General features: G+C 31.9%; 1 protein-coding gene across 6 annotated transcripts; it reads right to left on the reverse strand.

The window, feature by feature from the left end:
- Nucleotides 1-6,193: 6,193 nt before the first annotated feature.
- Nucleotides 6,194-10,586, reverse strand: LOC107875981 (ethylene-responsive transcription factor ERF114). 6 transcript variants are annotated; one of them, XM_016722910.2, is made up of 4 exons: nucleotides 8,018-10,586; nucleotides 7,144-7,518; nucleotides 6,534-6,633; nucleotides 6,194-6,459 (listed from the first exon to the last, which is right to left on the reverse strand). In XM_016722910.2, the coding sequence occupies exons 1-4, from the start codon at nucleotides 8,289-8,291 to the stop codon at nucleotides 6,450-6,452; spliced, it is 759 nt and encodes a 252-aa protein (XP_016578396.1). In that variant the 5' UTR covers nucleotides 8,292-10,586; the 3' UTR covers nucleotides 6,194-6,449. The 6 variants fall into 6 exon arrangements, with proteins under 6 accessions (XP_016578396.1, XP_047269796.1, XP_016578392.1 ...); XM_047413840.1 differs by having other exon boundaries at nucleotides 6,534-6,630; nucleotides 8,018-10,583; XM_016722906.2 differs by having other exon boundaries at nucleotides 6,194-6,633; nucleotides 8,018-10,583.
- Between the last annotated feature and the right edge of the window lie 4,672 nt (nucleotides 10,587-15,258).

The raw sequence follows: 15,258 nt of genomic DNA on the forward strand, positions 1-15,258 counted from the left end.
TACCAATCAAATTTCCAGTTAATGAGAATCAACATTGCTGCAATTTGCAAGATTTTAATAGGAGAATCAAGAACGCCAATATGGAGTTGAGAAATAATGAAGTAATGGAGATCACGTAAAGAATTCGAAATTCTGAAGGAGATAAAGCAGGAGGGGATGATTTTTTTTAAGGTAGTTGGCTCCAATGGCATTTTTTAATTTTGATTGAGAAAAAGATAGAAGGAAAATATTATGAAAGGGAAAGAGGGGTGGGGTGGTACGAAGAAGACGGGATGAGGAATGGGCGGTATGAAGAAGATGAAGAAACAGAGTAGAGGGTGAGGGGTAAGGAGGTGGGGCTGTATAAAGAAGATGAGTGAGTTTTTCTTTTTTGATATATATATATATATATGTATGTATGTATATATATATGTATGTATGTATGTGTGTGTGTCAGGAGGTCATGGGTTCAAACCTTGGAAACAGTCTCTGGAAGAAATTTAAGGTAAGACTACGTACGATACACCCTTGTGGTGGGGCTCTTCCCCGAACACCGCGCATAGCGGTAGCTTTAGTGCATCGGCTGCCATTTTTTTATGTGTGTGTATGTGTAATAAAAGTGGAATCATGTCTATTTTTTTTAATAAAATACGCGTTTTACCCCTCTTTCTTTTTAAAATAACACGTCAGCATTATGGGTAACATTAATTCACTTTAAAAATGATAAGGGGGCAAATAAATGAAAGTTTAGTTTAAGTGCTAAAGTAAGTTGTAACGATAAATTGAGGGGCGAAATGATGTCTTTTCTCTAAAAAATACACCTTTTAAAGTTTATAATTAAAGAGAGATACATAAAATACTTATGTAACATACATGTAGATCAAAGATGAAAAACGTATCTGATGCACTTAAATATGTATCTCGACCCATGTTATTATTCGATAACAGACATGCAACACCTTTACAAGCGTGTCTCTTATTATAATTTCAACAAATTTTCTTTTTGCTGAACGAGTTTCGCCTCTTGAACTCCCAAATCCCCTTTTGTTAGAATCAACACTTCCTTTTTTCCTTAGTTTTTTTTTTTTTGCCATCTTTTCGCGCAACTTTTTCATCGTATCGAGATCCTTTTGGTTTTTAGATTAGCCTTTAAAAACAATGTTAATAAGCTAACCTCAGAAAAAATTAAAAGGAAGATTAAATTGATATTTGATTGAAATTGTTGAACTTGTTAAGCTAAGAGTGGTGATAAATGGAACTATCTCAATTCAAAAATCAGAAGAAGTTGAAACCGTACTGAAAAGAAACAATTGCTACAATTATGCCTTTGTTAGAAGAGTTGCTTCTTCAGTTACAATATATCCAAAAAATAAAGAATTTAAATGATGTATCTGTAAGTTTTAAGCAAAATAATAAAATTAGGATATTTATAATTTTTAAAAAGTAAGGAAATTTTATGTAATTTAGAATGTGGTTTTATGAAATTTTTTCTTTAAGTTAATCATTTGTTTAGTTTGCATTACTCTGTTTTTTATTCAGTTTGCTTAGAAATTCGAGTTTATTTTCCACGAAATGAAATAAATTGTGTAATTTGGCTGCCCCGTATAGTTTCTTGAGATTGGGAACAAACTTTCCCATTTTGCCTGGTTTGACTCGGTTGACTTGGACAGAGTTTAATGAAAACTTAAAATTTGTTGCCTTAATACTTTAATATGTCATAATACTTACGTGAATATTAAAATTATGAAATTTATGATGATAAACATGTTAAATCATATGTCTGACGGTAAAAAAACTTCTAACAAAAGTGGAAGGGGAGTGTCTATTGGTTAATGCCGATTTTGTGCAAAGTGTCTCAATAAAATTAGTGATTTAAAATTAAATTTTAATATGACGTCTTAAATATATGCAAATAACAAAAATATTATCAGTAATTTAGATTTAATTTTTTTTATTTTTAAGTATCATTTTTAGAAGACTTTAAGCATTTAACTTCACATATTTTGTACCTTTTATATTTTACAATCTTTAATATTATTATAATTAAAACTAAAATCATAAAATTCATATTAAATTTTTTGGAGTCTCAAAATTTAAAGGCCTGAATCGAATGTTTTTACTTATCCTTGAGCCACCCCTGATTCTGTGTCTAATACAGAATTAGAATAAATTTATAAGAAGGCCTTTGACACTTCTATATATAGTTTCCTATGAATGAATAACTTAATAGAGGAGAAGTAAAGGGGTGTCTAGTAAAACAATCCTTTTGTATAAAAGATGGTGAAGCAACTCTTTTAATGTGTGTCAAATTCCAATAGATGGAGTAATAATACGACTGAAATAAGGCGGCATTCCTTGTGAAATTTTGTGAAAACTGAGCTTGTAAACGGTCATTTAGTTTCTGTGTAAAAAGTGTAGGTGTAAAATATCTTTGTTTAAAAAAATAATTACTTTCAAACTTAGGGTGTGTTTGAGACAAAACTATGTAAATATTTTTTGAGAAAAATAAGTAAGTTTTACTTATTGGTAACTTATAAAAGAATATCATCTTGCGAACATTTTTATATTTACATGTAATTTACAAGGAGAAGCTGGGTATAGGAAAATATTGTGTTAGGAGCTTGTTTTCTAAAAACAACTTTCACAAGGGAAATCATGATTTTTATAGAGTATTTTTTCTATTACAAAGTCACTTCTACGTACTGATTTTTAAAAGAAATGATATTCCTTCTACTCCATTACCAAACATTCCCTTAATTTTTTCTTTAAAAGTTTCAGAAATGGTAGGGTATTTTTGACTTTGCAAGTTCTTTTGTTTGACTTGGCTAATTGAGGGAAACACCGTAAAGTTTGACAAGTGAGGAGCCGGGCGCCGCTGTACGTAGTAGTTTACTTGCTAATCTTAGCGTGTGGACCCTTCACTTCCATTACTCACTTTTTTTTCATTCTCATATCTACGACTTTGCAACAATATCGAATTTATAATAATATATGTTCATGTAATTTTATAAGTAAAATTTAAAGAGGGTGATGTTTTTATATACACACTTTACTCCTCCTGTTGTGAATAGGGGCGTATTTCTTCACCAGAATGGGTGGAGGTTTCAGGGGCTCAATAACTTTCATACAAGTAGGAGCTGAAAACTCATGATAATAAAGTGTGGTGTTGCTCTAGTGGAGGGAAGGAGCTTGCTAAGGTTTATTGACTATTTTGCCCAAGAAATTCACAAATTTTAAATTTTAGATCCATTTCTGATTATGAATATAAAAAAGATGATGTCAATTTTATGAATGTTAAAAGTACTTATATATTTACTGACGACTTAATGACAACGTATATATAAATCAACACGTTATATATTAGATTGATGTGAGCACCAGTGTTTCATTATTTTTTAAACTCAAGAAATGCATGTGGATCTTTTTTTAACATAAATTGGGTGAGGTTTTCTGGTTCGTTTCCAAACATGGGAAACACAAAAATATGTTCAAATTTAATTTTAAAAGAGTCGTGTTAAAGGAAAAGGAAGGAAAGTCAAAGATTTCATGAAAGGTCGACAACCCTAATGTTTGGTACGTGTGCTTTGTCCAGTCTAGTAGAATATATATAGATGAATAATATATTCCAATATGAGTTAGCTAGCTCTTTGTATTTTGCAAGTAATTGACCTCGTCAAATAAAAGCCAAATATTAGCATAATTCCCTTCACACTTGCTCTTAATTTCTTTATATATAGGCTATAGCGAATGTATAAATTAATAAGCAAGCAAAAGCACTGCGTATAGTATTCAAGATTTGAAGTTTACGAGTTTGAGCTTCTATTCCTTCTAAATTAATGGGTTTCAAATTAAAGTTGACCCGTAATAGAACATGGAGTGGCAGCGCGACCATATGCAAAAAGAAAGAGACTCATGGAATGCCTGAGACAAATTAAGCTTTTGCAAACTAAAGCCCTAGATTCTTCATTGGACTTATCGACGAATTGAGTAGTTTCAAGTTTTTTTAAAATCCAGATCGAATAAACTTGAAATTTTAGATCCTCTAATTATATTCATTCAATAATGTCAGCTTTTCACCTAAAATATAAAATGAGGATCACTGCATTTTCCAACAAAGGTTAGCTTCTGATCATGCACACGCTTACATGCTACGTACAAAGGGAAAGCTGATCATCGTATCATCAACCATGATCAATCGAACTTTGGAAGTGTCAAAAGGTGAGTTCCGACGAACTATATGTATGTTGGGTATTTTATTAAAAATTAATTAGTATCTTATTTTATTTCTATAACAAAAAGTCAGTTTATCTGAATTTAAATTCGTATAAACAGACATATACGTAACTTTTCGGAAGAGGCCTGACATTTTTCCTATAAAATATATGATGAGTTCCCTATGAAGTATTCTCAGAAACATCTTCAATTATCAAATAAAGTGGTTTAATTTGTTGTGTAGTAAACACCACTCTTAAATACCCAACAATGACTATTTGATTGTATTAATAAAGGGAAAGAGGGAATTACAATAGCAAGAGCTCTTAATAGAGAGGGTAGAAAGAGATAGGATTTAGACGGAAAGGGGATGAGAAGTCATATACTTTGCTTAAGCACAATACACATGGCCTATTTTACAGCTATTTATCAACCCGGATATCAAAAATAGCCCCTTAATGGTCGGAGGAATAAGAGATAACTAATTTCGAGATTAATTTTAGAATAAACTAATTATCCCATGTTTGATTGGGATAATATGCACAGAATAACTCATCTTGAAATTGTAATGTTATTTTTATCCCTTCTTGAGAATGGAATAACTAATCGTTGGATAGTTAATTCCAGGATAACTAGCTTCCCAACCAAATCGCAGCCCCTTAGTTCAATGTTGGATTGTTTTGCCAATACTGATCTAGGCTCATTCATAACAATGCCTCTAAACATGTGCTCCACTCCAGCCCAATATCCTTTAATTTCACACCATTGTATTCAATCGAAGATTGCCAGATTTTTTTTTTTTCAAATATGTAAATTATAACATCTTTTTGAAGTAAACTTGGGCTTTGTTTTTTTCCTTGAAATATGAATAAAATGGTCCAGACATTGGACCAAAATTTATTTATTTTTTTTTTAAAAAAAAACATCTTTTTGAGGGAAATTTTTTCTCACGTCTCAAACCTTTCTCTTTTTCTCCAATACAAAAAGAACATCCTGTTGACGAATTAAAGCAAAACAAAATATTAAGTGCATATGAGGAGGAGCTGTGTACTATTGTAGTAGTAATTTTCAGTGAAGGTCTCTCAATCATGAAGCCTTAATTAAGACCTGTTTAATTATAGGTGAAGTAGTATTTATATAATCGGGATTTTATAAGATAATTAATGGTAAATCTCTATGTTATGCTTTGCTTGTAGTAACATAATATATACTATTATGAAATTTACTGATTTTTACACTATCGATATATATGGAGCAACTTATAATTACCATCGGACGAGTAAGTAACGTGTCAAAACTGCTATACCCCATAAGCTAATCGAAGAGCAAAAGGAAGAATATAATCCATGAGTCTGATTAGCTAGTTGGTAAGACAATTAGCTTATTAAGATGATGATTAGTAGCTGATTCGAGAGGATGATCATCCACACTTATAAAAAGAATGGCGTTTTTGTGTTGTTTGTGTATGTGTTCACAAGGAATCAAGAGCTTTAATTACGAATAATGGAGATGATACACTCTTCTAGAACCTACTGGCACTTTTAGTATTTCAGGCAATTATGCGATGTACTAATTACTATCAACAATTAACAATGACATCCTCATTAATGTAATTATATAGATGGGATTTGCAAAAGTAATGTGTACACAAACATTATTCTCATCTTGTGGAAGTATAATATCCAATTGCATTATTATGCAATATAACTTTGATTAAGTGATATACACTTGCACAAAATTTATATAGTGAGAGGAAATAAGAAAAAAAAAAAATTAGAAATTAGCAGCATAAATTAGAGATGGATTTTAGATCTAACTCAACCTCAAAAATTAGCTTACAGCCATATTAATGAGATCACCCATCCTTTTTTTTCATCCGATGTGGTGAGACTCTTCAACAACAAACTATCAATATTCGAATTCATCACTTTTGTCAAATTGTGATGAAAAAAAAAAGGTCAAATTGTGATGAACCTATAGACAGACTAAAGAGCTTAGCACATTTAACAACATGACATTAATTTATTTTCATAAGGTACATACAGTTCCTGTTCAATTGAGTTTATTAACCAAACCAATTAAGTAGTGCTTTTAATTAATTTCATGACAAACAAGAAAGAAATTAAAGACACATTTATTTAAAACAAAAAACTTAATAAATTAGTACGTAAAAGGCATATATCCTCAAGAAATTGTATACCTTCATGTTGGTCGAAAAAATTAATTATTTTGGATCTCCAAACTCCTCCAAACTACTTTCAGTAGGACCTGAACTTGAACAAGTTCCAAAATAAGATGAAAATCTGAGAACATTTTCATCTTCTTGCTGGTGATTAATATACCTTGGTTCTTGTTCCACATGAGATACTTGTTGTATCAAAGATGTCAGCGATGATGATTCCGAAGGTTCGACAGAAGTCAGTGCGTTAGGGTTGAATCCTGCTATATACGTGCGAAAAAAAAGTAGAGATAGAGTTAGATATTGCTGAATACAAAATTAAGTAAATAAAAGTGTGTTGTTTCTAAGAAACGTCACACATTTTTAATATGGTAGCAAAGCAAGCAAGCTTGTAAGTTTCAAGTACTAGGTTCGAATTTCACTGTCAACCATTACCAAAGAGGATTTTTTATGTGCTCAGCCTACGAAAAATGAATTAGGAATAGATATAATTAAGTAATAAAATCATATCCTCTCCAACAACCTAAGCTTTTAGACAAGATGATGGTGACAATTATGCAACATATATGTATATATTCCATGACCTACATACCATGTCTATATTTTCAATTGATTTATCATCAGATGGTCATTCAATTTATTAGAAAGTCGCTTTCTTTACAGCAAAATTCAAATCAAGAAGAAACATAGACATTCTAAGACAATACTATTAGTTAGTTGAATAACCATCTGAGAAATCAACCTCTATATATATTTCGAATCAACCACTGTACCTGCAGAAGGGTGATAAAAACTCGGCGCTACGCCAAAGTTCAAATCATCAGCATTGTTATCATTACTGCCAAATTGAGAGTTATAATTTGAGAGAAAATTACTGGCTGGAAATTGGTGTTGTTGGTGACTAGCAGTGATCAGGTATGTAGTCCCAAATTGATCAGTTTTGCATTGAACTCTTTCAGGGAAATTGAGTTTAGCTTTGTTTCCTTTAAATTTAAGTGCAGCTTCATCATATGCAACAGCAGCATCTTCAGCAGTGTGAAAAGTACCAAGCCATACTCTAGCTGCCTTTTTTGGGTCACGGATTTCGGCTGCCCATTTTCCCCATGGCCTTTGCCTCACACCTCTATACTGTCTTCTTCTTTCATTCCCTTCACATTCATGTTCACATACACGTATTACCAAAAAAGGAAAGAAATTAATAATATATATGGGAAATTAATATTACCAGCTGCTTCTAATATTAATACTACAATTGTGTGTGTTGTCATCACCAATTCCCTTAGTTCAGTTACTTAATTATATTTCACAGCAGACACACTTTTTAATCTGAATATTAATTGTGATCTTATGCATTTTGTAACTCACTTTATTAAGGTGTTTCTTACTTTTAATCAAATTTTCCATATCTTTTCTTATTTTCTTAATTAGGGAGGTACATGAACTTGGTAAGTGAAGAGTCTCGATCACATCAGTGGTTTAATTTTAAGAGGCGCGTGGTCTCAAAGATGACTTGAGCAATCCTCCCTTATGTGCTAACTTTTGGGGATAGAGTTATACAATACTGATACTGGAAAAGACTCTAATGAAATTTGGTTGATCTATATCATGATCAACAAATAGCAAATATATATTTATATATATATATACCTTGTTGTTGATTGAGCTGAGGTTGGCTTTGCATAGCTGCAGTAGTAGTAGATGACGATTGATGCGCTAGGGTTAATGGCGTATGATGCACGGAGGAGGAAGCTGATGAAGAAGATGAATTTGTATTAGTACTTTTGTTGCCCATAACTTGAGAGAGGGCAGCAACCATAGTAGACATATCATGTTCAGATCGCGCTGCTGAGTACATGTGGTTATTACTATCTTTTTCCTCCTCCGATTCATATGCCCTCTTTCCATGTCTAATTCGATTCATTTTTTAAAAAAAAATAAAAAAAATTCTTCAAAAAGAGCTATATAGGATTCATTCACTTTTGTGTATTACTAACTACTGAAAGGAAAACAAGTGAAGAATTAGTTGAAAGCTAAGAAACTGAAGAATGAAATGCTAGCTAGGGTTTATAACTGATAGACTATATGATCTAAACTGAGTGGGGAAGTTAGAATATTTGTTGGTCATGCTGATTGATTTGTCTTTATTAATATATGCTGAATTTTCAAAACTATTTTTTCAATGGAGTGGACTATATATAGTCGAAAATGGAGAGTGTCCTACATTGGATTAATATTTTTTTTCTTTAATTTAAGTGTTGCTTGCATAATATCATGCCACTGGTGTACACTTCCTTTCTTCTTAACTCCTGTGGCTGTGTATAGGAGAAGAAAGGAGAAAAATATGTAAAGGAAAACTCCCAATAACATCACAAATACTTAATATTGTTTACTTATTGTTGAATTCACTATATCTAAAATATGTGTGTGTATACACATTATGGTTAATTGGTTTTGTGGTCCATTACACTTTTCTTTATGTTAAATCATGCAAGAAATTTTTATTAGTAAAACTTATATAAATCTCAACAAGTTTATCCCTAATTACTCTTTATTCATTATTTTAACAAATTACATAAAATTCTTGATTTTGATATTTCGAATACATAATTTGACAATCGATACACATACTAACAAATACATCCTAACAAGAAATTAATCGCATTAAAAAGGAAAAAATAACAAAACAAAATATTTGTGGAGGTTGTATTGTATTCTCACAATCCAAAAATAACGTAATCAGCTCAAATTTTAAAATTTAAAAAACGAATCCTCATTCTTCAAGCAGAAACAAGCTTCTCTCTCTTCTTTGTTTTTTGCATCTCTATTTTTTTTGATAATACATAATGAGTATCTTCGAAACATGCTTCATACCCTGCATTGAGATACATTATAATAAAAATTTTATGTTACTACTTGGTTACTCATTAATTAATGTATCAATTTGTTCATAAATATATCTGTAGATTATAATATTTGAGATACATTACATTTTACAACTATTAGCTAAGACACATCATTTACAAGCAAAAAATAATATATAGAATCAATTCTTAAATGTATCTTACACATAGGTCTGACATAAAATAAATTGCATCTTATAACATTATTAATATATCTTTGAGTATTTTATTTCGATACAAACAAATATTATCAAAGAGGTTCTCTTGTTGTAACTTCAACATCTTTTCGTTTTGAAGCACTTGCGTCTTTCGATACATAATTTTATTATCTTCTTAAAAAAATCTCTTGATGTATCTTCAAGGCCTTTGCTTTCTTTAGTCGGAACATTCATTTTTTTGCTTCTTCTGATACATAAATATTTATGTATCAGGACGTTAAATCTCAGTCATATACGTCACTATTGTACCTTGTTTAGGGATGGTCATGTGTGTCATTCGGAGAGCTATTTTCTGACAATATTATTTGACGGTGACGAACTTCTAGCTCCGCCGCTTAATTTCTCTTTTATTGATTATGACGTTTTTTGATAGAAATTCAATCGAACTGAATTGAAGCAAAGAAAAGAGAAAACAAAGAGAAAATGAAGGGTAGAGATGGAGGTTGGATTTTTTGTGAAGAGTCGTTTGTTTACTAAAAAATTTTAAAAAAAAGAAGAATGTTAGATATTAATGGGTATTAAATTGGTGGAGAGAAGATTTTTCGGCTAAATTTTAACGAAACAAATAATGTATTCAAATTTTTAGGGTGAGAGTGATGTATCTGAAATTTTTAAAAAAGAATATAAATTAGGAATTTTAGTAATCAATTAAAAGAGTAGAAATTTTAAAGAGTTTAGATAAGTTAAGTTATGGTATTAAGTAATTTTTCCTTTTTAGTTTTACACGTAATAATTCTGAAAATATTACGACAAAGGTCTAAATATGCCATCAAAGTATGCGTAATTAAGAAATTTGATCCTCCATTGATGTACTTTATCTCTCATATATATGCCCTTACCATTAAATATTTGATCTGAATATGCTCTTATTTTAAATAGTTTTTTCACTGAGATTAATTATTACGTAATTAGCAATAGGTTTTTGACGCGTGTCATTATTGAAGAAACCTATATATCCCAACACAATTATTTAAGTAATTTTAAAGAATAATTTCTTCTATTCAAATAATATGTACAGTTTCCTCTGCATATCTCATTATCCATGTTATACTATGAACTACAAAATTAATTTATATGATAATTTTAGAAATGTATTCGACAGATGGTTATCCTCATATTTCAATTTTTTCAAATTTACACAGCATTTTCTTCTTTTTGGGTTGGGGTGTGGGGTGTGTGCTCGAGGGGGGGGGGGGATGCTCTCAATGATTTTAGATTGAAAATTTAGGTAAAGAATGAAAATTGTGTAGTAAGTAAACCATTGATAGCTCATCATTGATGTTACAGGTCAAGTCAATACTTGTCCAATCAGGCTAAAAGAAATCATATGGGAAAATAATTTAATGAAAGAAAAAAAAAACTGAAGACTTGGTCAGCAAAGAGAAATACTTCCAAAGTAGTATTGATTTTTGTTCTTAATTGTCACCATCAACCCTAGTGGAACAGAACTTGTTATGTAAATTGATAAATTCACCTTTTAAAAAAGTTTATATTCTCTTCCTTTATTTTGAAGAAAATTGAAAACAAAGATTTTACTCGAACGAACATATGACCCGTGCATATATGTGTAGTTGGTAATTTTATCAACTTTTAACAAAAAGATATGAGTATGAATGTATGATAAGACTTAACAAATCCAAAGTATGATTTTGTATCCATCCTGACATGGAAGATTGACATAGTGCTTGCTTAATTTGATAAGTAAATTAAAAGGAACTATAAATTGAAGTGAAAGAATACCAAATTTGGTAGTTGAAGTTTTATCATGAGCACCTTTTAACAAATTCATTCATAGCAAGGAAACCAGAGAAAGGGAGTGTGTAAATATCAGCACATAAACCTCTAAGGGGTCGTTTAGTAAAATGTATAAGAATAGTATAAAATATGATGTATTATTAATGTTTGTGTTTGTTATGTTTGCATTTTTCTTATCCAGTATTTGGTTTGGTGTACTAAAAATAACATGAATTGTAAAATTTCTAATGAAAAATATTTTTTTATAAAAATACCCCAAAATTTCTAACTGAAAAGATTTTGAGGAATAATTGTAACTTTAATCGTACTAATGCATGCATTATAATTCATTGCATTAATAATACGTAATACCATAGATTTCAATGTATTAGTAATACACTCTTTCATATCAAATATAGTGTAAAGATGTACCAAACAATGTATTAGTAATATACAAAGCTAATATATAAATTAATTTTTTTAATACACTCTACCAAACGATTTCTAACAGAAGAATAAGAAATAAAAAGAAAAATGTATAGGTGATAGTGAAATGCATGGTCCCACATTGTGATAGGGAGCACTTGCGCTTCGTGAATGAACCTATGTGGCATGAATCCAAATTAATAGGTTTCAATACGTCCAGAAAACAAAAAAGAAATGAACGGTCCCAACTCCCAACTAGTAATTTGATTTTGCATTTGAGAGGATGAGACAAGCTAAAACAGGACGTTTAATTGGGTCAATGCAAAGACTTAACATAGCTTGGACTTAACAAAACAGACTAGCCATAGTATTACTAGAAGAAATCAGCTATCTTGTCTCTGTCCAAATTTTCTAGAAGTTATATTTTGTGCCTCACACAATTTATGCAAGTACGTCAAAAGTTCTTTTTGTTTCACAAATTAGTAAACTCAAAATACACTTTTAGGTTCACAAATTATTGGTCGATCCATTTACGATTTTAATTGAGTTCGGAGTTAAAAGGGACATTTTTTCAGTCTTAGGAGTCAAAACGGACACTACTTTAAGTTTGGATACAAAACGGATAATTGACCCATTTTGGGGCAAACTATAACTAACACCATTTGGGTAAAAAAATTGCTATTACGGTTTGCCCAAAAATGGGCAAACTACATTGAATAAAATAGTTAATAATATTCATTACATGGTATTAGGGCAGCAGAGCCCGAAAGAGAGCTATTAATACAAACAGTAGTAGTAGTAGGAAGAGTAGAACTAGAGATACTAGTACATAACGTTGGTCTTGATAGATCAGAGCAAAAACTATTACTGTCCATAAGTTATTACTGGAGGTTGGATGGGATAGCCACTTAAACCTAACAAAAATAGTTCTTTTTTTGTCTGCGTCCAAAACATGGTCCACAAACAAAGGTGGAACTGCCCACTCCTCGATATCGTCATAATTGCTAGATAATGCTCCTTTCTTTGTTAAGACATCTCTGCTACCTGGTTAGCTTCACGATAGCTATGCCGGGCGGGTCCCCTAACCTGCGGATTAATTCTCTGCATTCATTGATGATGTTGGTGATCATTCTTTAAAAGAGAAATAATTACCTTTGAGTCCATGCTTATGACAAGCGGTGTAAGAGAATGCTTATAAGCCATGTGAAGACCGCGTAATAGAGCTAATAATTCTGCTCTGATGTTGTTAATGAGTAAGTTAGCTTCCCATGAATTCCATAACCCAATATCCTGTTTGGTTTCTAATAAGCCATCCTATTCCCGGGTTGTCAATAGACGATCCATCCGTATTTAATTTATATCCCTGGATAGGAGGTTGCCATTTAACGTATTGGATACTAGGTTTGAATGTGGTATTTGATTTCCCAGCTAGTGTTGCAAATTCGATAGCCCTTATGAGTGTCAGGTCCGCTTTGACGAGATTATTAAATTGCTTGTAATAATTTTCATTCCTAGTAAGCCATATACTCCAAAGGTAAAAAGGGGCAATATTGTCCCATTTTAGGATGCCTCTTTGCAGATTATTTCCTGCGTTTCTTAGTTGATCGAGCCAATGATTTGTGGTAAATTTGGTAATTTCGATATGGTCTGTCATTCTAACTTTGGTCCAAAAAGTTTTTGCTTTTTTACAGTAGAGAAATATGTGTTCAAGAATTCCGCAAAAATAGCAGTTGGGATTTATTTTAAGTCCTATTGAGTGAAGATAATAATTCAGCGACAGTTTATATGGGCTCACCCGCAAGCAAAAAAAAAAAAAAAGATACACCTCTTAAACTGGTCGACCATTACTTCCAACAAAGATACAGGTGGTTTGAGTCTTCAAGATGCTAAGATTAAAAATAAAGCTTTAATAGCTAAACTAGCCTGGAGATGCTTTTCTAACCAACAAAGTCTCTGGGCTTCTATTTTAATAAATAAAAACACTAGAGACAAACTTTTTTCAAGTAAACAAAATACAAAAACCCATAGTAGGACCTGGAAATATCTTCTACAAGGATGAAAAATTTGTTCCAAGAATCTATTTTGGACTAGAGGTAATGGTGAAAGAGTCTCCCTCTGGGACGATCATTGGATCCCATGTACGGATAACCTTCAATCACTCATTCAAGGACCCTTGACTAGGAATGAATATGAAAAAACAGTAAAAGACATTATCCACCATGATAGATGGAACTTTGATAACCTATCATTTTATCTACCCCTTGACATTACCGATCTCATCAAAGGCGTGTATATTCCTAAAAAACAAGAGGCTGTAGATTCACCCGCTTGGAAACACATAAGTCCGGACTCTTCACTACTGGTTCTGCATATTGGGCTATTAGGGACGAATTAATTCCAAATAAAGAAGCTGGGAAACACTTTAAATGGATATGGAAACTGCATTGTCCCAACAAAATTAAATTCTTTTTGTGGCTTTGCAAACATGAACGACTCCTCCACTAATTATTATCTTCACTCAATAGGACTTAAAATAAATCCCAACTGCTATTTTTGCGGAATTCCTGAATCTATAGAACACATATTTCTCTACTGTAAAAAAAGCAAGAAATTATTGGACCAAAGTTAGAATGACAGACCATATTGAAATGACCAAATTTACCACAAATTATTGACTCAACCAACTAAGAAACGCAGGAAATAATCTGTAAAGAGGCATCCTAAAATGGGACAATATTGCCCCTTTTTACCTTTGGAGTATATGGCTTACTAGGAATGAAAATTATCACAAGCAACTTAATAATCCCGTCAAAGCGAACCTGGCACTCATAAGAACTATCGAATTTGCAAACACTAGCTGGGAAATCAAATACCACATTCAAACCTAGTATCCAATACGTTATAAATGGCAACCTCCTATCCAGGAATATAAATTAAATACGGATGGATCGTCTATTAGCAATCCATGAAAAGGTGAAATAGGAGGGCTTATTAGAAATCAAACAGGAAATTGGGTTATGGGATTCATGGGAAGCTACTTACTCATCAACACCAGAGCAGAACTATTAGCTCTATTACATGGTCTTCGCATGGCTTATAAGCATTCTCTTACGCCACTTGTCATAAGCATGGACTCAAAGATAATTATTTCTCTTTTAAAGAATGATCATCCAATGTACACTAACATCATCAATAAATGCAGGAAATTAATCCGCAGGTTAGGGGACCCGCCCGGCATAGCTATCGTGAAGCTAACCAAGCAGCAGATGTCTTAGCAAAGAAAGGAGCACTATCTAGCAATTATGACGACATCGAGGAGTGGACAATTTCACCTTTGTTTATGGACCATGTTTTGGACACAGACAAAAAAGGAACTACTTTTGTTAGGCTTAAGTGGATATCCCATCCAACCTCCAGTAATAACTTATCGGACAGTAATGGTTTTTGCTCTGGTCTGTTAGCATCTAGACCAACGTTATGTACTAGCATCTCTAGTTCTACTCTTCCTACTACTACTACTGCTTGTATTAATAGCTCCCTTTCGGGCTCTGCCACCCTCATATCATGTAATGAATATTATTAACTATTAATAAAATTTCCTTCTTTACCA

Source organism: Capsicum annuum, chromosome 6 (assembly GCF_002878395.1).
Source record: "Capsicum annuum cultivar UCD-10X-F1 chromosome 6, UCD10Xv1.1, whole genome shotgun sequence".
NCBI lineage: Eukaryota > Viridiplantae > Streptophyta > Magnoliopsida > Solanales > Solanaceae > Capsicum > Capsicum annuum.